Below are 25,320 nucleotides of genomic sequence, written 5' to 3' on the forward strand. Positions count from 1 at the left end.
GGATGTCCTCTAGATCTGCATTAGTCTTAAGCCTTATCTCACCAGGCTCGGACAGGAAGTTTTTATATCACCCTGCTATTGTAGATAATTCTAGGCTGATGCAAAACCTTTGGATATGTGTCAGACACAACTGGCAAAGAGGAGTGGCTTCATTCTCACAGGGAGATGAACCACAATTCCATAGTTTGCTCCATATTAGAGTTCCACAATTTCACAGTTAAGATTAGGTTACTAGTCTTTAAGATGCCCTTGAACCGGCTACATGTAATGTGAAATACAGCAGTATCTCCTTTTGAATATGAGTCGTGGCTTCGACATGGGTGGTTTTGCTTAGTTTGTTTCTTGGTTAACTTTGAAATTCAGATCAAAATAATAGAAAAAAATGCCAGTGAACAGACTGTGAGAAAGAAGACACCCTCCCTGTTCTGTTCTGAGTTTTTACTGGCTCAATAAATCTCCTCGTCTTGAAATCACAATCATTATAGCACTTGTGGGGCCTACATTTAACCCCGCTGGAGAGCACAGATGTTTATTAAACCCAAATTGAGGAATGCCGTGCTGTTTAAATTGTGTACAGTACCAGTGCTGGTATGAAAAGGAGGAAGTTAGTTACTTGTTTACATAGCCGAATTGTTCCTTTGGCCTTTGTGTGCCTAATGCATTGCTGTTCAAACACACAGAAGTGCAGGAGAGGGGGAAAATAAACAAAAAAACCTTGACGCTTGTGTAAGGACCTGTGTGTGTGTGTGTTTGTGTTTTTTTTAATCCACCCCCCTGCTTGTTGGCCTCAAATTAATTTGGGATTTTTCAATTTGTGTGTGTTTGTGGTGGGATATTTAAAAGCCTTGGTTGCAGTCCTGTACGAGCAGTCACAATTGTAGGTGCACAGAGGTGGCGCTCATAATGGGGCTCCTTGCTTTGGACTGTCAGCTGTTTCTGTCAGTATTGTTGATGATTGAAATTGAAGAATTGTGAGCACAATTCATCTTCGCATGCAGGGAGCACCGGGTCTGAGCCACACTGACTGGGAGCAGACGTTGACATACGGGCAGTCATCGAACTAATTGTTGTTTGAATTACCTGTTATGATCCGATGACAAATCCCCTGCACTCCCGTCACTGGAGCAGAAAATGCAGCTCGAATTGGCATGATGTTAGCAAGTGTAAACTGTGCTTCAACAAGATGGATAAACGCAATTATTGGGCAGACCTGGAGAGAGAAAATCCATTTAAATCTCGTAATGTTAAGCAGAGCCGTGGTTAATTCATTTGGCCAATTTGTGGGTGATGTACGAGTGTCGGAGAGCATTAGTCAGAGATGGGATGGTCTGGAAGAGATGCACTGTGGCAGTCTTAAGCTGTATCCCCCAGACTTTTCTTATCCCCCCCACCCCTTCCTGCCATTTCAGCGGATAAAACAAATGCATCAGGCGGGCTGAAATGACAAAAAGATGCAGTAACTGCAGTGATAGGGGATGTGCTTTGCAAATGAGGCAGTGAAAGGTCCATGAGGCAGAAAGAAGTGTCTCTATTGTCTTTAACTACTATTGTTAGCTTGAATAAATTGAGACGTGCCTCTTTGCCTCCACTTTATCATAAATCTGCTGACGTGCCGAACACAAACATTGGCCCCTCAAGTGTTTGTGTTTGTTTGTGGCCCTTGCTGGACTATATGAGCGAGGTCTGTGTGTGCAGCATTTACTGACACAATCTGGCGCTGGTACACAGAGTGAACTTTGTAAGTGGGGGTTCATTGCAGTTTACAATTAGGTTACAATTACCCCTTTTGAGTAATGCCAGGCTGCTTTTTAGATTGAGAAAAGATGTACACTAACGCCATTCCCATGTGGATTTATTTTTCTTTAATTCGCATCCCTCAATGAATGTGAATGGGGCTCTTCTGTTTTTTTGTTTTTGTTTTTTTATTCAGCAGTCTGAAACTGAATCAAAGCTGGGATAGTGACTTGACAAATATGAAGAAAATCAGTGAAACATGATTTACTTCTCAGTGGAGCTAAGATTAATTATGCAATATGTCTTTCTCCATTATTAAAAAAAAAAAAAAAATGTTGTGCAATCTGATGCAAAGATTGGCTATACTATAAATGTTTTGACATATATATATAAGGTAGTAGGTAGTAGTAGTAAGGTAGTACGCACTTTGGTACTGAGTACTCTTCGTATTGCATGGATTTATGTATGTATTTATGTAGGCTATGGGTTGACAAAGCCTTATCATTTACGTAAGAGCATTGATAAATGTTGAGAATGCAGCAGCAGCCAGCCGGTAGAAGACTGCGCAACTGCTCTCATGCTGTAACAGCTTGCACGGAGCTGCTTGGTTTTTAAACTGTTTTAATGTTATGCAAGGACTGTATGCAAAGCAGTGGTTACTGTAGCAGGAGCAGCGGAGAGGGGAGGCGGTTTACAGCTGAAAACCACAGATTCGAAGTGTGTAGGGTTTTGATTTCTGAGAGATGGGTTTTGCTATCAAGAGATTAAGTGAGTGGTTTCTTTTGCTTTGTTTTTTTGAATTCTGAGCACTTTACAGTTGAGATTAACTGTACACTGGGTGAGAATTTGGTTTGTGGTTTTATCTAGAAAGAGTTGATGTCACATGACTGACACATGATGCAAAGTGTCAGTGAAGGGTTTGTAACCCTTAAGAGGCAATATCTTCCGACTTTGACATGTTTATGTTCCTATATTTTGGTCTCGTTCTTTAAGGAAGTGTCATGATTTTGTCATGTTTTCCATTTTGCGCCCAATTTGAAGAAGCGCCCAATTCATTTTGCATAGCTGATGTGTATCTCTTGACATTGTCTTTCTACTTTTGTTGTTGTATTTTGATTATAAATATGACCTCTGCAAACTTATGAGCTCATAGGGGGGAGAAACATTATTGACTACCTCTGCCCTTTCAACAAAAGCATTACACCTTTCAATACATCTTCAAAAATGGCATATGACAGGGTTTGGTTTCGAACAAATTGTTTTTGGATGTTTAAAGCTTCTCAGATTGTGACTTCCGGTCCTTCAGAGAATTTTAGGGAGGAAAAAAAATGGCGCCTAATAATCCCTATCTCTTTCTCACTTTTCTTTTCCTACACCACCTCTTGAGCTGGTGCTCCTTGGGGACGTCTTGCAACCAGATCCTGTTACTATAAGCACCCAGTTCTCAGCTGGTCATGTGGTTGGCAACAAGGGATTATCTGCAACAACCTATACCCCACCCCCCGACACACACACACACACACACACACACTTTTTCTCTGGAGAACAACTGCTAGCTTCACTCTGGGGCAGCAAAATTCCTCAGTCCTTCCACAGACGTCTTAGATTTTTTCCCTGTGGTTCCAAGATCATAGCACCCACTGAGACCATAAAAGACAGTCGTACAGCCTCAACTGTCTTAAGAGAGAAGCAGCCGTTTGATTTGGGCCTGTGTGTTAGACGTTCGGTGCAACAGGACTTTAACTGCTGTCTAGTTCTTCTTTCTGTATGTGTAAGAAAAAAAATGTATGATGTAGAAGTTAAGATATACAGTACTGTGCAAAAGTTGTAGGCAGGTGTGAGGGGTGAGGAACAGCCAAACTCAGCTAACAAGGTGAGGTTGCTGAAGACAGTTTACTGTCAAAGGTCACACACCATGGCAAGACTGAGCACAGCAACAAGACACAAGGTAGTTCTACTGCATCAGCAAGGTCTCTCCCAGGCAGACATTTCAAGGCAGACAGGGGTTTCCAGATGTGCTGTCCAAGCTCTTTTGAAGAAGCACAAAGAAACGGGCAACATTGAGGACCGTAGACGCAGTGGTCGGCCAAGGAAACTTACTGCAGCAGATGAAAGACACATCATGCTTACTTCCCATTGCAATCGGAAGATGTCCAGCAGTGCCATCCACTCAGAATTGGCAGAAAACAGTGGGACCCTGGTACACCCATCTACTGTCTAGAGAAGTCTGGTCAGAAGTGGCCTTCACAGAAGTCTTGCAGCCAAAAAGCCAATCGACTCCGCTATGTACGAAAACACAGGAACTGGGGTGCAGAAAAATGGAATCAGGCGCTCTGGACTGATGAGTCAAAATTTGAAATATTTGGCTGTAGCAGAAGGCAGTTTGTTTGCCAAAGGGCTGGAGAGCGGTACACGACTTAGTGTCTGCAGGCAACAGTGAAGCATGGTGGAGGTTCCTTGCAAGTTTGGGGCTACATTTCTGCAAATGGAGTTGGGGATTTGGTCAGAATTAATGGTCTCCTCAAGTTTAGACAGATACTTATCCATCATGCAATACCATCAGGGAGGCCCCAAATTTATTCGACAACAATCCCAAACATAGAGCAAAAGTCATTAAGAACTATCTTCAGTGTCAAGAAGAATAAGGAGTCCTGGAAGTGATGGTATGGCCCCCACAGAGCCCTGATCATCATCATGATCATCATCAAGTCTATCTGGGATTATATGAAGAGAGAGAAGCAACTGAGGCTGCCTAAATCCACAGAAGAAAACTGTGGTTAGTTCTCCAATATGTTTGGGCCAACCTACCTGCCGAGTTCCTTCAAAAACTGTGTGCAAGTGTACCTAGAAGAATTGATGATGTTTTGAAGGTATTGATTTGATGTAGATTTTTCTTCTGTTCACTCACTTTGCATTTTGTTAATTGATAAATATAATCTATTTACATGTCTATTTATAAAAGCATTCTTACTTTACAGCATTGTTTCACACCTGCCTAAAACTTTTGCACAGTACTGTATATATCATTTTTTTTTTTTTTTTTACCCTTATGAAAGTAAAAGTAGGAATACCTAGCTTCAAACGCAGAATGGACTTGTCTGGCATTCTAGCACACAGGTCATGGCAGTTCATTTGGATTCCTATTGCTTGATCCTGGGCCATGCTGTGTTTGGAGGTGAAATGGCAAGGTGTCTTGGGAAGCAATGTACTATAATCCTACACTGCTCAGTAGTGGTGGCGTTTTGCTCTGAAATCTTGTTATACAAAATTATGCAGAACCCAGCATTTTGCAAAGGGAAAATATTCATGATCTAGTATTATGCTGTTCCTCTGATGGTCTGTAGAGGTTTATGTATGTATATATATATATATATATATTTTTTTTTTAACGTAGAGATATATTACATATACATGGCTGCTGGTGCCTTTCTCATCTTGTAGCAAGAGCAGGGGGCGAACAGCATGCTATTGGGGGGCTTCCCAGTGCTCATTTTACTATCCCTATCCAGACAGGCCTGACCTGGGGGAAATGCAAACTTTAGGTGGCAAAATAAATCACATCCGTACCTCTCGGTCTCAAAACCGCATGCAGCACCGCCAATATGCCGTTCTACCATTGGAAGGCCAGCTTAAATAATGGCTGTGCATTCCCCTCGTTTCTTTATTTCTTTTACACTTCTCTGCCCAAGTTAATACCCCGTTCCAGTTCACTGTGGTGGAGTCTTTGCGCTGCTTTCTGTGGCTCCTTGGTGCAGTGTTTTCCTGTGGCATGCTGGGAAACAGGGCTACATGGAGCTGATTATGATTTATGATTTGTTGCCTGGGACCTGTGGCCTCAAATTTTGAAACCAACTCCTAATTGTTTACAGAGCCCATTGGCAGTGCATCCCTGTACTTGAGTAACTTGTGTGTTCACTGTTTTGAGCAAGATTAAGCCATGTGATGCTCCCTAAAGACACTGCGGTGTGGTGTACACTCTTGGGCCAACCATTTACTATATATACATTTCCTTTTCTTTATTTTTAAAGAAACTTACAATATTTCTTTATGCAGATAGTTTTTATTTTTGTCACTCTATATTGTATAGTACACAAAGGGTCCTATTCATAAAATGTTTACCACCATGTGAAGTTTACAGCATGTATGTTTGTCCCCCCAACCAGAGAAAAAACAACACAATGATGTTGTCACATAAATCTTTTAAGAAAGCTGTTTATTTATTTATTTTCGTGACTTCAGGATTTTTTTTTCTAAAAGAACGTGGGTTCATGGATATTGACCCATACAATGCTAATAATCGGGGGTTGCTTTTTAGTTGACCTCTTTCTGCTCATTAAATCAGTATGGCAGTATGCTGAATGAGAATTGTAGGTGATTTTTTTGTGTATGTTCTGGGGGGGTAAATTTATTACCCTGTTTTGTATTTTTTTGTGTGTGTGTGCGCGCGCGCAATATTTTGCAAATAACTTTGGTAATGATTTAATTGGGCATGGAATAATTGAGATCCTACGTCTGGTTCCCATCTGTCTCGTCCGATACTGTTTCTGTGTAATTAAAAGTGTGACCCTGTGGTTGCTGTAGGAGGTGCCTGTAGGAAGTTTTCACTGAGGCTGTGGTAACTAATGCAAAAAATAAATAAAGAGGTGGGGGAAAAGAAAGGAAATGACAAACCGTGCAACTCTGTTTTGAAATCAAAATGCCTTTAATGCCCAGCCCTTTCTGAAACATTCAGCTACGAGCTTCTCACTAGTGCAGCAGATTTCTTTACAAACTTACAGAATTAACTCCGGTTGCGGAGGGAGAGTAGAATTAATCTTTGACACACACAAGCAGTCTGATCCCAGAGAGCAGCCACTGTGACTGGTAATCCTGTTTTAACTCACATTTCACGTGCCGTAGTGTTTTGACTGTGGATCAGTTTCCTTTGGACCCGCTCCAGCACACTACAAGTCTGTTTTTTTTCAACCTTCTATAAAACCAATATGAAGGCCCTGTAATTCCTAAAATTGGATTTTAAATTTGATCTCGTTGCCTATGATAAACAGAACATTAAAGGCAGCAAGAGGCTCTATTAACAGTGTGCATGTGTTTTATAGAGAGCGGCATGTTTTTTTTTTTTTTTTTTCTTGTATTTATACAGAAAACAGACATAGCTGCTCTCCCCGCAATATTTCTGCACGGCGTAGACAGGCGTGCTGAGCTTTGGGCCTGTTAGGGACACCTTGCAATACCCGGTGTAGAATTACTGTGTAGTCATCCTGTCATTGTAAACTTTGTGATTGCTTAATAGCTCTGTTCTCTAGTCGTGCCCTTTTATTATGAGTCAGCGGTGAGCTGTAAAAATGAAGAAATAAGGGATTAGTGTAATTGCACCTCATAGAGTCCGTTCATCTCGCCTGTGTGACTCTGTTTAACATAATATTATCTAGAGAGGCTCCCTGTGTTTAGTGCATTGTTGTATGCATTGGAAAGCCCTACCTGTGAAAGGCATAGATGCACGATTCTTCATTGGGACGTTGTGTGACGTCTCTTGACGAAAAAGTAATGTTTTGTTCAGGAAAAATCTATTTTGATCAAGTTGCCAATGTGTTGTAGGTAGTAGGTGCATGTCCAAAGCAAGTTTGAACTGCAGTACATATGTACAGCAGCTCTGAGTTGTTTAGGGGTTTGTTGTTTTTCCCCACCCCCCTCAAACAAAATAAAATAAAACAACTTAATTACAGTGCTTCTGGCATTGTGGGCAATTCAATTTACGAAGGTGGAATTAGTGTAAGTATGGGAGAGCCAGAAAGGAAATGACAGGTTGCCTGAAAAGCAAATGGAGTGCAGTGGAGCTTCCTTTATAGCTACCTCACTTTTATTCAGTCAGATCTGTCCTTAAAGGGACGTCATTGCTGATGTTTGACCAAATTCACGACTGCTGTAGTGTCTGTGACCTGCGCACACCACACCGTCTCTTTGGCTAAATTGATTGCTTTGTGAATGGAGACCTAACCCTTTTCCCTGTTGTGTTCTCTTCTATTTCTGTTTTTTTCTTTTTGCATTCCTGAGCTATTATGTTTAGGCTTCCAGGTCTCCAGCACACAAACTGCAGCCGCGTCTCGGGCTCGCAGTGCACTCTGATTAGCTCTCCAAACTGGCAATAAGTTGATTGCTTTACAGAGATGATGTAAGCCTTTGCCCAGGGGTACATCAGGTTGGATTTCTCATGCTTTATCTTGTAAAGCCTAAATTAACAGCTGGTTTGGTTGGAGTTCTTCTGGATCTGACTAAAGGATTAGGCTCCATTCTCCTGCGAGTCAATCTAGTTTGATTTATTGCAGGTCTATCAAAAAAGATCAATGAAAGCTCTTTTGAAAGTAAATCCTTAATCGGTCTTTGCACTTACATGTCAGTATTGTGATTTTTTTTTCCTCTCTCCCCCACCACCTCCCCATCTTTTTTTTTTTTTTTTTTTAAACTCGTCGGTGAATGGGAGCAGGCGAATCCTCTGGAGTCTGAACGATATTCTACTGTAGTACAAGAATGTTCAGCAAACCGAGACGTGCCGCAGCCTCACAAAGACCCGGCCTGCGAAATACACGCAGTCTGCATTTTGTTTCACATAAACCTGTCGATTCAGTTCCTTATGTAAGCAGTTTGTGATGCATGTATACTTTTGGCAGTTTGAATTGCACTAGGTATTGAAAAGGAGGTTTCAACACACTCGCCGCACAGTGCAGAAAACGTTTTTGTGCACTTTTTATCACTTTACAGTATTTAGATCAACAATTAGTATAAAGTATAAACACTAAAAAGGGTGGCTTTTATGACTGCTTCCCTTATGATAATTTTTTTCTCCCCTGAAGGCCATGTATTGTAGTGCACACTGTTCAGGGTGTGTGTTTTTATGTATAGATATCAGTTTATATGAGTGTAGCATTCTAGGTATCAAGATATATCAAAGTTTTTTCTGTGAACTTTGCCCATCCTGTCAGATTTTTCTGTGAGATTTCCCCCCCCACCTCCCTCAGTGCTTCCATACAACAGAAGGTTGCTGTTTAAGCCCTCCTTCTTGGCCGTTTTTTTGAACGCAGGTAGACCCCTGTCTGAATTGACCGTTGAGAGAGAGCGTGTAGTTGTTGGGTAATTGTCTTGCGTTTCGTACTTTGTGGCCCGAGTAAATGGAAGCGGAAACAACAGGTTCAACTTTCTGAAGAGCAAACTTTCCTTATCAGAGCTGCAATTTAATTTAATTTCTCACCCCCCAAAAAAGAGAGAGAAAAGAAAACAAAATTAATAGGATCGCTTGGCAGCTGCAGTGAAATGAGATACTGGAACGCTATATGCATATATTTTTTCTCCCTCTTTATTTCAGTTCCAACAGTAGTTTCATTGTACCAGTTTCTTCTTCCTGGAGGCCATGGCTTTCAGATATTCTGTAACCTGACTACCGTTGTACCGATCCACGGGTAAGAATGGGGTAGAACCAGCGGTTTGCAACCTGAGTTGCTTGCTGACCGTTTAAACCATGCCTCCCTCCTAGGGCTACCATCAGTCTGTTTTTATAATGAAAATGTAGTATGTGCTAGCAAGGTCCACCAAGGTTAAGACTGGTAAGAAAAACGAGACCGCTTAAAGTATTGAGGGAGAGGGGTTCAACTCCTTCCCAATTCAAGGTAAATCTGAATTAGTGATGGAGTGACAGTCATTTATGTGCGTTATTAAATGCCCAGTGGTGCCGCCACCAAAACACAGGGTTCTTCCATTTAGAGATGCTCTTGATCTGGCCAGGAGGTACTTGCGCCCCTTTGATTATGATGGTGCAACAGTGTTAGTGCTGTGTTGTCTGGGAGTAAAATCAGTTCCAGGTGCTTGAAACTCTAGTCTAGGGGTAATTTGGCTTAAGAACAAATGGAAAACCCGTTTGTAATTATTTTATGATTAATTAAAAAGAAAAAATGGTTTTATTCCAATGCTGGTACTGAGCGTTTCGTCTGGCTTCACGGCTTGCATGTTTGCTTACTGCAGCGGGTTATCTGTGTTCCTAGTCTGGGGAAAATAAAGACTTTGGCTACAGTGCTTCAAAACGAACTGCTGAGTGCACCCATAATCTCCCTCCACAGTACCTTCTTTTATTCCTGTAGACATCTCTACAGGGCTGCAGGGGAGTGAGAGCTGAAATATGCTTCCCCCATGGCACTGGGGCTGTCCGCTCCATCATGATACCCACCCCCCCCTCCTCTGCACATTTCTGGAGGCTAAACAAGTTTTGCCTGTTTTGATTTCCCCCCTTTCCTTGAATTGGAACCTTGAGTTTCAAGCGGTGGCGATTTAAAACCCCCAAAACAAAACGCAAGGGGGGACAAGAAACATCTAACAACAGCAAGACTCTATGTTCCTCCTCGAGATCAACGCATTATCAATTATCAATGTGCATTCCTTACAATCCCTGGCTCTAATGTATGGCACTGTATTTCTGTGCATCCAACACGTGCTGAAGGTATTTCATCATCACTTAAACAACAACATACCCAGGAAGGATCATGGCAGCCAGCTGGGCATCTTAATATATGACTCATGGGGCTGGGGGATGTTGCAGGGGTTTAGATGAGGGAGGGTCTTCCCCATAGACCAGCCAACGAGAATCCACCTCCCCTGCCCCGGTTGTTCCCCTCGATCACTTGGACGGGTCACGGTTATGTATCACAGAATGACAAAGCGGTTCACACCCCTCCTGTCTGCCTTCGTGTCTTGCCTGTCTCTTAATCTGTCCTTTATATGTGTCTGTGGTGGAAATACTTTAGGGGGGGACAGACAGAGCGATGACAGAATTTAGAGGAATCGGCATAAAACGCTCTAAAATTTTGAGGGAACGAAAAACCCAAATCGATATAATTTTTTTTCATATTTCTGTTCAGTTTTCTAACGTTGCAGAAATGAATGTGTTACTCCCTTCTGTTAGCCTATAGTTAAATGCACTATTTGGGCACATTCCTAGCAAGCTTGCTCTCTCACTTGCAATACACACACACACTCTCTCTCTCTCTCTCTCTCTCTCGCTCTCTCTCTTTTTTGGCTTAGACTTTTGCATATATCACAGGCTGGCAGGGTAAGAGCTTGGGACTTCCCCACACCACACTCCAAGCCTTTGATCTTTTGCTTTGGAGGTAACATCAAAAGGAAGGCTGAGAAAGGCAGCCACTACTGTGAAGTTCAATGTTCAAGTTGATGGCTTGGCTGAGGGTTTTTTTCCCTTTTTTTTTTTTTTTTTTTTTTTCTTTTTTTTCCCTGTACTGCCTTGCCTCAGCTGACAAAAACACACAGATTTTGTAGCCACATTCTACCCCCCCATTATATTTATTTATTTATCTTCCCCCCAGCATGTTAACCATTGTAGGGGTTTGGGTTCCATTTAGAAATCTTTTAAACTACACACGCATGCACGTTGTTCTGTTGTTTTTATTAGGCGGATTAAACATCAAATGAGCAGAACATTATGCAAAAACAACATTATGCATTTTTTTTTTTTTTTTTTTATTCATGCCTAAGCAATGTCAGCAGCTATTTCATGTATTGAGGCACCGCAGCAAGGAGATTGTAAGGTGGCTGATTTTAAAAAGTTTTTCCAGCATTTTATCTTAAAAAAAAATATATATATATATATATATATATATATATATATGTCCAGTTTTATGGTTCTAATTAGCTCAGATTTCCACCCTATTTTTGGTTAGTTTTCCTCATTTACAGTGCATGTCGTTATCAGACATGAGCTCTTGACTTACTGAATTCTGTCTAATCTTCATGTCAATCACACGTAGATCCAAACATTAGTTTAATGAGCACCGGCCATAGGAATAGTGAATCTGTGAGCAGTGTGCTTCATATGCTCACCTGTTAGGCAAATAAATAACAGGGAATCTAATCTTATATTGATTAGTAATTATTTTTCAGTGTAAATGTAGCTGATATATACATCTACCATACAATACATTTTAAGATTATTTTTATTTCTGAATCATATTCTCTCAAATGCTGCCTAATCAGTCGAGATCTATGAAAATACAAAGAGTGGGAAGTTGCATGATTGGTATAATGAAAAGACTAAACTAAGAACTAAATGGATCTGAGAAGAAACAAAAGTACGTGACATTATTGACAGAGTGGAAATGATAAAATGGCAATGGGCTGGATACATTGCAAGGAAAACAGACCAAAGACGGACAAAAGAATCTCTCGAAATATACCTAGAAGATAAAGTAAGATTTCCTGGAAAAGAAACACTGGACAAGTGGAAATATTTGCTGAAGACTTTTTCCAGCAGTTAATTGATAGACTGCTGCCCCCAAATACATGCACACAGGCAAACATGCACACACGCACTCGCATGCATACACCGTAAATCCCAAGATAGTCTTCATTGACTAGACTTGTAGGCACATAGAGATTATAATCATTATAATGTAAAACTGTAATGCAATTAAATGGATTATTGCGTTACAGTAATAGGTCAGCCTCCATAGAAGGAAGGCTATATTTTCACTAAATATGGATGTCTAAACTAGCTCTAACTAGTGCATAATTGCCCTTTGATTGTGAAACACAACCTTACTGTTTGCCCGTCAACTTCTCTGGTGCAGAATGTGCTTTTACTTGACGTCTCTCTCAGTAATATAAAAATGATGCCAGTGTTTGAAAATCTGTATTTTAAAGCTTGACTGTTGTTCAGTCATCGCAGGGCATTGCTTATTTGTTTACTGTGGTTAAGTTTAAAAATAACAAGAAGGCGAATAAATGATAGCTGAGAAATAACTGGCTATTGTAGACGGAGACTTAATTCGGTGTAGGACAGGGTTAAGATGTATACCAGCCTGCTTCAGCATTAATGTAATTAACGGCTGGCGTGGACGTGGTTTGCTGATTTTGTCAGTGTCAGCCATGTCAGGGATATTGGGAAGGGGTGGTGGTGGTGAGGTAGAGGTGATGGGATTGAGGGAGCTGTTTCCGAGGTTAGGGTAGAGGTGTGCAGAGAGCAAGATGGAGAGAAGAAATACTGTGCCCACGCAACTATCTCCCTGACCTTCGAACGGCTTCATTCTCCTCTCTGTGAAGCATCTTGCAATTTAATGAGCACTAATAACAATGCCCTGTTTGTATGTTTATTTATTTATTTATTTAGTAACTTACTTTAAACACTGTACAGGCCTTGAGTCAGGTTGGTTTGTTGAATTAGTGCTATGAAATGTGTGTCGCATATTTGTCCTGAAACCGTTATGACATTGGCCGATGGGCAGCAGATACCTACAGCCCAAAGTGATATAGATTGTGATTTAGGGGATGTCTCATTAGCCAGGTAGACAGTAATGCAAGCTTTATTACTGGCTCACCTAACCTTAACCTGGTTCTCAAATCCGGGTTAACAAACCTCAAAAGCTTCACACAGTCCTTTCTTGACTTGAATTTAACTGGTGGTGAAATCAAACAAACCCAAAAAGATTACACATCATCAGTGCATGCACACATTCTTCAGAAGTATGTGATCTTAGTTTTCAGGTCATGTTTATGTGCATGGTATTCTCTGCACCCATCCCTACATGTTTTTTGTTTCCCTACTCAAAGCATCTGCGTGCGGTTCTATTTTTAGTCCCGACTGAATTCCTAATCTTAAAAAGGGACCAATCGCGAGAGTTGTTTACTTTGTAGGCCCTGTTAGCAGCACTTGACAGAAAATTGAATCCAACCCAGCCATGAGTTGGACTGGTTCCACCCAGCGTCACCCCAGCACGGTGGTGTCATTCATTAGAAGCACAAACCTGAGGTCAAGCTTGCTTCTTTGTGGGCTCTGCTATACTTGTCATAGCAGAACATGGGTTTTTACCCTCTCTGCCCTGGTCCACTTCCCATCCAAGCCATATCTCTTATAAGCCAAGAATTAAAGTTTTTTTCATCTTTTTGTTTTTTGGACATGGGTGCTTTACAGTAGTCATTTTGTGGGGGGGGTTACTATGAATGTCAGCTACCATAATAGAGGTGTTTTTATTTTTTGTCTGGTCTCCATTGCTGTGGAGTCAACCATCAATGCTTTCATGGCCATTTATCACCCCATAACAAGGAGCATTTTAAGGCCCAGTTCACTGACACTAAGCCCAGTTCACAAACACATTTTTGAATTAATGTTGCGCTTATTAGGCAAACAATTATCATTGAAGAATATACAGTGTCTTTAAAACAAAATGCACCTTCTGCCTGGCCCATAATGTTCTTGAGGGCTGCTTTATATCGAAGTGAAAACCCAATTTGAATGCATTACGCATTGTGACAGCTGCTGGCAAGTTTTAACACTTGTATATTAATGGCGTTGGAGTGGTTGCTCTTTGCTTGATAATAAAACAGGAGTCAAGTTCTACTATTGGACAATATTTGAAGGGTCCTGGAATATCAGTTGATGTTTGAACAGTGTATTGTCCACACCTGTTGAATAAATAATGGCCTTGGGAGATTCTGAAACCGCTGCACGCACTGCATACACAAGGGCAGTACACAACATCTCAGATGAGAGATCTTGGCTCTTTATTTAACAAAGCAAACAGCACAATAATCATAAAACAAACATAGCCCAATAAGAAGTTGTATGCCTGATATGACTGTCTTCGGCTGACTCCCGGCTCTGACCTGTTGAATTAGAGCAGTGGGCCCTCTTCTATTGTACATTTGAAGAAAGAGCGAAAGAAAACAATAAAGAATTGAGGCAGCTGTGGATGCTTGCTTAGCCAGTATAATCGCATGCAGCCTCAGTCTGGGCAGTGTTATGTTTCAGCGAACCCGTCGAGTCTTTTTCTCTGAGAGATGGAAGGAGGGGTGTGTGTGTGTGTGTGTGTGTGTGTGTGTGTGTGTGGAAAAGGGAGCACCGTTAAACCGTAGAGGGAGTACAGTGGCCTGTGCCCCTGCTGTCAGCATTCAGAACCCCTAGCATATCTGGCTGTAGAGTAAATACAGGCTCGTTGGAGTCTCTTAGATTTGCCCTGAGGCTCAGAAACCTCAGGCCTTCCCACATTCGAGTTTTATTTTCCTGGTTGCAAACCGCCTCTGGCTATTAGAGCTGTTGGAGTTTTTATTTACTCATAAAATGTGTATTATAAGAGCTATGCAGCTATGAAGTGCCACATGTAGCTTAACTTTCAGTTGTCGTTGTTTTTTGTGTTTTTTCCCCTACACATTTATTAAAAAATTGAGCCTACTTTTATGCCCATAAACGGTACACAGGAGACAGGGATATTCACTATGTTGTGCTCCTAGGCGTCGGGGAAGGACTTCTACCTGAAAGGGGGGATTTCAAAGACTGATGATTGCTTCCCCCCCCCCTCTCTCTCTCTTGGTTCAATTACAGAAAATTGGTATCGCGTTTGTTTTTGTGTGTGTGCTGTAGTACCGGTAAAAGAAGCATAGGTAAAAACAAGTAAGGGATGGCTATGATTGTCCAACACAACACAATGTGTAAGTGATCGGTTAAACCGGAAGCATTGTTTGCTAAACCAGCCCCTCCTTTCATTTTTTGTGTTTTGTTTCCCCCCCATTCTCTCCATTGGCAATATAACCGTAAGAACACTGGCACAGCTTATACGAAACGAGAATGCCAAAGCCTTCTGTACATACATTCTGATCGACATTCGCATATAGAGCTTTATCTGCAACAGATGTCCTTTCTTTGTATCTGACATGCTTGTGTTTAGTCAAATAGGTTCCACACTGGTTTTGACCAATATAGATTCTGTTCATGACTGCTGGAACAGCATGCTCAAGTCCCGTCACTTTTTTTTTTTTTTCGGCTTTTGTATCGTCCTCTGTTAATTTGAAGCGCATGAAGCTTAACAAGGTCAAATGACTCATTAGATACTATGTCGTTCCTTAAGCAAAAATCATCTCTTATTTGATCAGGGGGAATAATGGAAATGTGATGCTTGGACAAGAAAACGTTTTCAAAGATTGCGTTCTTGTCCTGCCAATGTTTGTGAATCCGCCTTTGTGACATAATGCAAAGACGAAGAAGCAGCAGCATTTATCAATAGTGGCATTCTTATCTTTGGCATGTAAAATGTCTGCTTTGCTTGGATTTCGATAGTCCATCTTAACCTGCTCCCCTCCAAGGAGTGACTTATAATTTTGAATACACATCAACCTCATAAATGTAAAGCCACAATCAGTTTTACGGTTGTAAACGGACATGGCAATATAGTATATTGTATATGCATTATGTAACTGTTTAGACCTTATATGCTATGCTATAAGCTTATTTAACTAAGACATACATCTTTCCCACTGCAGATTAAATTCTACAATAGCTTGTTATGGTAAAAACCTTGATACTGTAATTTTGGGTTATATCCCAAAATCCCCTGTCGACGAACGTTTCCAAATAATTGTTAACCAGATCCTACACTTCAGTTTGAAAACAATACTTTTAACCCAAATAAACTGTTTATTTTGCCCCCCTTAATCTGCAAGTTGTGATCCAATCCCTAGCTATTTGCTTGTTGACATGGGAGGGCTGTTGCGTGTATCCAGACATTGTGTTCAGGGCTGTAATTACTCTGAATATTGACCCTTCGCACAGATGGGTTGGAAATCTGTCGCTGCTTTCTCCAAAGCCCTGTTTCCATATGTTGGCTGTAAATGCTGCCCTGTTTGACAGTCAGATCTCTTGAAATTGTTTACATTGCTGGAATGCTCTCTGATGGAGAGGCAAGCAGACAGGCCCTCATTAACATACATTCTCCTACTTGAATGCCTCAAGTTCCCAGACGAGGGAGTTGACAGGTTAAGGGGTACTTCTGCCTGTACGTTCCTAATTGCCAGTCCTGAGCATCTGGTTCCAATACAAAATCCATTGTCCAAAAAGAGTTGGCTGGGTAAATGTGGCAACGGTTGGAGTCTCTCTGAACTTTTACAGTTCACTTTTTCACATCTGCAACTCGAATAAGACTGTCCTTGCATGGTTGGACTCTTTGTCCCCAGTGGGACTCCGTAGCTGGTTCTCCCCCTGCACCCTAAACAGGTTTCTGCTTCCCAGAGCTGTTGAACTCATGACGACGTGTTTCAGCTCGGCTTAATCTGTGATATGTGGAAAAGATTAGAATATTTCTTGTGTGCCAGTTTCCTCGTGTTTTGGTATGTTGTCTGCCTTGTAATATGTAAGGAAATGGGGTGTCCTGGAGGGCGACTGAACTATAAATATGCAGACATGTCTGTCTAGAGAAGTACAGTGGGTCTCTTTACTGAGACACTTCAGTAGGGCCTGTTGCCTTTGTGAGTGAGTGCAAGTGTGGCACTTCCGGTAGGCACTCCCTGAGAGGCATAGTATCTGTGCCAAAGCAGAAGTGACACTTGTTTTTACTGGAGTGTCTCAGTAAACCATTTCAGTTGTGGAGACTGGCATATTTGCATATTTAAAAGTCACATTTGCACCTTAGAACCCAAATATAAACAAATAAATAAAAACATATATACATAAGCAAAGAAAAGCAGCACAGGATATGAACTCGCATGGAAACTGGAATTGAGTCTTAATATCTTTACAATATTAAAGCCATTAGACCTTTAGTGAAACTAAAGCTGTCTAGAAAACTTTCCTTTTACAGGAATGGGTGGCTGTGGGCACACTCAGCTTTTTCTAGTCGTTTTGTCGACCATTACAATAGAAGAGAGAGAGGGAAAAAATTGAAAACTAAATGGCAAATGCCACAATGGGCTACACGTTCGTCTTTGCCTCAGGGAACTGGCGGGTGCAAACAGGATTTACTGCATTTTTTTATATATTTTTTTAAGAGCATTAGTCTCTAAAGTTTATTTGTGATGATTCATTAAGTGGCTTGATGTTTATCTGAGTTTTCTGAATGCTGAACAAATTCGGACTTGATTTGGCCCTGGCTTGTTTACGCTACGATGACAGCCCAGTGTATGGCTGGGTCAAATACTTGAGCTGAGTCCATGGGGTAAAAAAAAAAAAAAAAAAAAAGCTCGGAGCATGACCATGAAAGATTAAGTAATCTAAGTAATGTTTCTGGGAGAAAAAAATAAATCTGTTTTCAAATTTAATGTTTTGAGAGCAGGGGGATACTTTTAGGGTTCCTCACTTTTAAAATGTAATTAGCAGAACACAAAGTAGGTTCAATGAAATCTATTGGGGAAAAAAAAAAACACTGGAAAATTAAAGGGAAGAGCAAAATCATTTTTTTGCTTTGGATGGCACTAGACATATGTTAATCTTCAAATCCCAGTAATATATGTAGTTATTGCAATCTGTATTTTCTAATTTGTTCATCACAATGAGCATACAGTTATTGTGGCCTCCTGGTATCTCTGGGATACAGGTATGTTCTGTTCCCAAGCCCTACTTTGCCCTTGCTGGGCTCTACCCCTGTGAAAGCCACAAGTGGGTTAAGATGAAAATTCAAAGAAGCCCCGTCTTTCACTCCATCATAGACAGTTCAGTCATTCAGCTCCTGTTGGGTGGTGAGGGGGATGGGCGATGTGAGCAAACCTGAAAGACCCAGCACTGTGTGGAAAACTGAGGACAGAGGTGGGGGTTGGATTATGTGGAGGGGAAAAACTGGTTAGAAATCCTGGGAGCCAATGTTTTTTCCCGGCTCTCTAGGAGGGTCTTGGGAGGCCCTGAAATCCTGGACTTGGGAGCGTTTTGGCGCAATAAAATGATACTTGAGTGACAAGCAGGCTCTTGGCCGAAACATTCGAGGGATATGTCTAAAGCCTAAGGGGTCAGGCAGGGCTGAACTTTGGGAACATGTTTGTCAGCCAGTGGGAAATTAACCCGTTCGAGGCCAGATGGATTGGTGTCAATGTGCTGGCAGTTTCCTCTTGCTTGGCAAGCTGGTCAGCCTCCCAGAGGATTAACATTCGAGAACGTTTGCAATACCAAGCTGAAGTAGACACTTGTCAGTACATGTGCGCTGTGCTATACACCCCCTCCAAAACGCAACTTACGAATATACTGTTTCAGCTGTGATTGATTGACAGATGCAGGGTGACACCTGACTGCTCCACATGTCATTTACGTTAGTATTTCTGTGCCATTTTTGAGCTCACCTAGTTCACACCATACTGTTGTCTTTTTCTTTGTCATTTTGGAAATAATAGTACGAAGTTAACCAGGACTTCACAGGACAGTTTAAAAAAAAATAACCATTATTGCTCTTTCTTTCTACCTGGCTATTTGTAAAGCTGCAGGAACAAGGACTTGATAATCCTACTGTAATAGAAACCTTTGGCATCCTACTGCCAATTTGGTTAATTGCAAGCAACACTGGGAATTGTTTTAGTGCAGGCCATTGTAATGCAAGCATAGCAATTAGGCATAATAACATAATTATAAATGACGAACATTCCAGTATCCCTTCAGTTTCTTTTCATTTCCTTCTACAGTGGAATACATTTGTACACACCAAGAGAGACAAACATTTAGCACTTTTTGTAGTAGATGTTTAACAAGGCAGATGTCCCTTATAGTTGCTAGGAAAAGACATGGGCTCGGGCAGTGTTTAGTGTAGCCGGCACCTTTAAATTGACTTCACCAGTGCATTAGGGAGTAGTTTAAAAATGCATGGCATAATCAATACTTAACTTGGGAAAACCCAGTTTCTGTGAATTCTTCATTTAGTGACAGGCGGAAAACCACAAGAGCCGAGTATTCTGAAGTAACTGTTCATTCCAGCGAAGATCTGATCACATTTAGAAACCACAAAGGGAGGTGCCAGGAAGCTCGCTATGAAATTTGCTGGTCTGCAGTAGGGTGGCTTATTGTAGGTCAAGGAGGCTTCACTGAAGGGGAAAATAAAGGCTTTTGCAGTTTTTTTTTTGTGTGTGCATTGCTGGCTGGAAACTGTGTTAGCACAGCTACACTCCGATGGGCAAAAGCAGAACACTTTTGGAGAAGAAGAAACCACAAAGTCCGGCACATTGAAGCATTACCTGAAATGTGTCTCTATTTCTAGTTAAAAAAGCCAACAAGTCTGTCGTTCCTTTCATGGCTACGTGAAAAAAATCATATACTTCTATCTTCAACTTAAGATGGCTGCTGAATGTCTTTTTGTTTCTCGGCTGAACCAAGATCCTGAAGTTTATCTTTAATACGGTCAGGAGGCCTTTAGTTGAAAACATGTTATGTATGCCATTTGATTTTACAATGCATCTTGTTCATTTGTTTAGATAGTTAAATAGTCAGACTTGAATAAGACCTGGCCTACTTTCTGTTGCTCTTCCTTAAAGCGTGAAACAGGAAAATATTTTATTTGTCTTAACATGCACACAATGGATATTTATAATAAACAGCCATTTTTTTCGTTTCTAGAGAGAGAAAGTTAAAATTAGACTAAAATACCAGCTGTACAGATACATTCAAGTGTGATAATTGTGTAGATAATGAGAGTACACAAAGCTTGATTCTGGGAATAGCACTAGTCAGATTGTGGCCAACTTTGGGCTTGAATCACAGCCAGTGGTTGCTGTCCTGATGCTTCAGAGGCTAAGATACAAGGCCAGTTGACTTGTAAGAAGTTTCCTCGGGGATCCGGTGCGGTATAGCAAAGCATACATTTTAAAATAAAAAATGCAATACAATTTTATGTGAAGTTACTTGAGATCCATTTTTCATGTTGTAAGCAGGGCCTTCTGGGAGCCATGCCTCTGGTCCCAAGGTTAAGAAACACGCAGATGTGTTGTCTAGTGTTATCGGTTTTGTTTTTCTTGTTTGTTTTTTTTCTTCCCCCATGCATGACTGAGGAAAAGCAGAAGGTTTCTCTGTCTGAGGCAGGTAGCTTGTTTGTATTGGTGAGAGGACAGCATGGTAACAATTTAGCAGAGAGAATCCACACTTTGGGGGTGGGGTTTGGCCACAGGGGTTGCTGGTTTTAGTTTGACCTCAGAACTTAATTACTTCATTGGAGTCATTATTAGGATAAGAAGTCAAATCACCTGACAATTTGTTGCTGATTGAAAGGTAACTAGAAAACTTGCAGGAACACAGCCGCCGAGGATGGGAATGGCCCAGTCCTGCTTTAGGGGCTGGATATTTGTGTTATCGAGGACATATATAATACAGCTGTGACAAACCATGTAAGTTGTTTAACAGAAACGCTTTATTAAAACAGCTGCATAACTGTGTGTGTGCCTTTCAAACCGGATGCAGGGCTATTCTGTTGAGCCTTAGCAGGTTTTACTGGAACGTATACTACATCCTGTTGTTATCTCCCTTATTTTGTGTGGGTCACTTTAGTGGCAGTTCTTCAGTTTTGAGAAATTTCCAACCACAAACACATTTTCAACAACCATTTCAGTTTGCAAAGCACTTATTCAAATACAAAACTGTTTAATTTGTTTAACTATTTTAATATTGATGGTTTTGTCATCTACGATTCTCTTGCAGCATTTCTTATAAGAGAAAAAAAATCGGAAAGATTTAAATTGAAGCAGTAATGCATGCATACATAAAGCACAATAATGCATCATTAAATGCAGTTTAAAATATTTAGCTCCTCTTTGCTCTTCTTCTTAAGTTAAGGATGAATACTTTAGAATCTGGTACATAAATAACATTAATTGATATTTGTTATAGCATTTAAAGTGTCGCCCGTTCAGATCCTCAAAGAAAATTTAATTTGAAAAGCTTGTTTTATTTTCACATTTGAATTGGAAAGGAAGTCCACAATGTTCAATATTTTACTAGCTGTAAATGCTATAGAAGGAATAGCAAGTGCTGCCATGGATTACATACCTCCGACAGACATGCTGTGGCGTATGCCGTAGTAGGAGGAAGTCTTGAGTCGTTTTCAAAGGGCAAAGGTCAAGGATTGGTTGGCAGAGGAGAAGCTTGGAGGCAGCTACGTGGGTGAATAGGGACACGTGACAGGGCCTGGCTGCCTGTGGAGATCTTGCAACACACCATGACTCAATTCATCTCCCTGCTTTCTCATTGAACCTGATGGGGGAGGGAAAACCCCCAAAAACCTTTCCTGTCTACCTTTATCTTGTGTAGGTCTCATGTGACAAAGCTGAGGGGGGTGGTTTAAGCCAGCAAGGTCCTTGTTTTGTTTTGCACGTAACTATACAAGGGTTGATCTGACCTGAGCTGATTCGATTTTGAGAATTCGTCTGTTGATGATGTCCACGAGGCCCTGGTGCAAAGATCTCTGAAGCTTTACCTGCCCCAGGCCTTATCCTTTCCCTAAATCGTCCCCCTTGTCCAAAGCCATAGGAAGACCATAGCATCATAGAGGAGACTGGGTATAGCATGTGGAGTTTAGGTACAGGATGCCGCTGCAATGTATTGTGGTAGTTGTGTATTAGCAAGTGTTACATACATCATGCTTGACACAGCAGAAGGTATCATTCAGTATAGTAGGTTTCAGAGATTGGAAGGCCTACAGGTACAGTTTGATGCTTGTTCCTCACGTTGAAGTCTTTTGGTAAAGAGATGACAGTTGCCTGCATCAGTATTGGCAGCTGAACACCCCAAACTTTTTCACAACTGAGTGCTTCCATTAGATAACCCCAATGTGAAGCTTCACACTCCTTGAATGCAGGCTTATGTTGGCAGACTTTTCTCCCTGCGATTGGCTTGTCAAACTGCAGGACAGAAGAACCTTCTTGTATGAGCAAACATGCCTGAGGTATGCTGGGGCTCGTGGGAAAAGCTGCACTGATTACAGTAATTTTCTGTGTCTGAAAGGAGTCCCGTGGATTGAATTATACGAGTCAATGTAATTTAGAATAAGTAAAGAATTACGGTGAAGGCCTGCTGGAAATCCAAGAGGTTCAAGTTGAAGCCATGTATTGGTACAGGATGCCTTCAGGAAATATTCCTCAGTGGTTGTGTAAGTGGTGGTATACGGTCGAAGATTGTTTGTTCTGGTCTCTGTGTGCTGGCTGCATTCCTCACCTTGCTACTGACATGAACGTCTCCCGTAATAGTCTGATTTTACTTAAAACATAAAAAATGCTTCCAGCAATAAAACTGATGTAATGTTGGTTTCTGAGTCATGTATTTATTTTTCTATATGTCTCTTCAAGGCGTCTTTAGTATCTTGTCTGGTTCTAATAGAGATAATAACAATGGAGTAGTAAACCACTTTAAAATGTTTTTAAATAAGATACTCTAGCCAACCCGATGATTAAACATAGTTGTTTCTGTACATTCCTTAAACATGATCTCCTATCGCTTAACCAGGGTTGTAAATGCATATATGCAGCAATATTCCAGCATATTAAGTAATAAATCATGTGAGGAGTGTCTCTTCGGTAAACAGCCCATGGGAACTCCTTAAGTCCTTAATGTGATACAGTTGAAATCTAAAAATCCCAATCGAAAGATTGTACTTTGCTGTTATAGTACATTTCTAGTGTGTGTGTGTGTTTTGTCATTGTTGATTTTATCTAAATTATATCATAGTTCATTTATTTGAAAAAACAGATTGCTACCCTTGAACTGGCTGCTTTTTTTTAACTTATAAAGCTTTAAAAAAGGTAATTGAATTGGTTTAAGGCAGATCATCTTTTTTTATTGTGTGATCCACACTTTATCCAGAGTCATGCAGTTTCCCTAGCCTTGTTTTACTCATTTTCCACCTTAACAGAAGAACTGCTGTGCCTCTAAGCATGGGGCCACAGCAATTATCTGGCGTCTCTATCCATTGTGTGCGGGAGTTGTTTAGGGGTGGCTACCACAACGTATCTCTGTAGGCCGCCTGTAGGCCATCTGGTTTAAGTTAGCTCTCCCTGCAGTAGGACTGAACCTCATTTCCTCCAACCAGGGCTTTGCTACAAGCGCTGAGTCTGTCCCGTCATAAGTGAATAGAAAATTATAGGTGTTACAGACTCACGGCATTGACATGCAGATGTACAGAAATATGCTGGCCAGGTATCCTGCAGAGAAAGCGTCATGCACAGGGGTTGGGAGGGAAACAAAGATTGTTTTCTTGAGATGATGGGGGGAGAGAAAAAGACACATTTATGAGAGTGCTTGGTCTCCCCTTTGCTCCCAATCTATTAATCTTCACATGAAACGTGTAAAAGACTGAGAAAATTGTACCATATTCTCGGTGACCTTGTTTTCTTGGGATCTTCAGCATAAAACGGGTCACATGAAGCATATGAAGCATTTAGCTGTAGAAATTCTAGATTTTTTAAAGTTTTAAATTTAAGCTTTTTTTGGGGGGGCGATTTATTTGTTTATTTATGGAGACATTACTCTCTGTGTGAGTTTATATGCTAGCTCTCACAGTGTGGGGCAAAGACACAAAATTGGTTCCAGACATTTGCTGACTTGATATTTAGGTTAACAGTGCAGTCATTTAGCAGAGGGACGCCGCTGTGCTGTTGGATTAGCACTTGTACTCTTAAATTGCCACTCTTGTACGAGAGCTACACCAATTTCCCCTTTAAAAGTCACACTGACACCATCCTAGCACAGAAGTGGACAATTGTTCCCCTTTCCACCCCTTGCTAACCAAATACCTCCCTTTTTGCCAGCCAAACACTGTTAAACCAATCGAAACCACAAGCCATCGCACATGTACTACTCTGTATGACAATAGACGTGCCAATTTCAGATGCAGTCTTTGACCCCACCGCCAATCATTTGACCAATCACAATCTTGTGACTGAAAAGTGTTTTGCTCTGTTGTCCTGCTGAAATATCCCAAAAAGTTCAGGGTCCTCAAATGTGTAGAGGGACTTTGTCATGTTAACTACCTTCATGAAATGGTTGACTTTGGGAATCCTGTCATTTGAAGTTCCTGTGTATTAAAGCATGTATTTATTTAAGCCTTTGTCTCCTTTCTGTGAAAATGTCGTGTTTAGGCCTTGTTTATGCTTTAACCAGAGCCAGCCTGCCCCACCCCCACCCCCCGCCCACTTCATACACAGTAATATCATTGTTTATCAACCTCTGATTTTGGTCTTATTTTTGTCATGTGATCATTTTTGGTTATTTTTCTTTATTTTTTTGGTTTCTGCATTTGTTAACATGTTTTTTTCTTTTTCTTTTTTCTTCGTTCTTGTTTCTTCCTGCCATTAGTACCTCCAGATGAAATGGCCATTACTTGATGTACAAGCAGGAGGCCTACAAAGTAGGCAAGCACTTAAAGATGCCAGGTCCCCATCTCCAGCACATATTGTTGTAAGTAAACACCAGTTAGTCCTTCAATTTTCTAAGCTCCTTTTTTTTTTTTAAGTAATGTATCCGTATGTTGCTTTCAGTTAAATATTCCCCTTTGAAATGAAAACTAACTGAATGAATGATGAAGTGAACTGCTGTAGGCTTCAGTTTTAGGCAATTTCTGTGGCTTCTACTACAACCTATCTCATTCTTCTATTTTTTTCAGTGGTGTCTCTAATATAGTTGGTGACAGTAGTGGTAATTTGTCTCTGAATTGTTTGCACGCTTCCCTTTCTTTTTCTCCAGTACGTCGTGCCCTGTACAAATATGTGAGGAGCACAGTGCCAAACTATGGGCCTGGGTACATGTGACCATGAGGAATACATTCTCTCAAACAATCATTTGAATTACATTTGGCTCTCTATCAAGAACACGGTTAA

General features: G+C 40.9%; 1 protein-coding gene across 35 annotated transcripts in view; it reads left to right on the forward strand.

Moving 5' to 3' along the window:
• Positions 1 to 25,320, forward strand: part of tcf7l2 (transcription factor 7 like 2) — a 106,208-nt gene that overhangs the window by 11,865 nt on the left and 69,023 nt on the right. For all 35 annotated transcript variants that reach the window (XM_066693444.1, XM_066693451.1, XM_066693453.1 and 32 more), the window contains exon 4: positions 24,800 to 24,901. In XM_066693444.1, the coding sequence (XP_066549541.1) occupies positions 24,800 to 24,901 (102 nt within the window). The remainder of the gene's footprint in view (positions 1 to 24,799; positions 24,902 to 25,320) is intronic.

Source organism: Amia ocellicauda, chromosome 20 (genome assembly GCF_036373705.1).
Source record: "Amia ocellicauda isolate fAmiCal2 chromosome 20, fAmiCal2.hap1, whole genome shotgun sequence".
Lineage (NCBI taxonomy): Eukaryota > Metazoa > Chordata > Actinopteri > Amiiformes > Amiidae > Amia > Amia ocellicauda.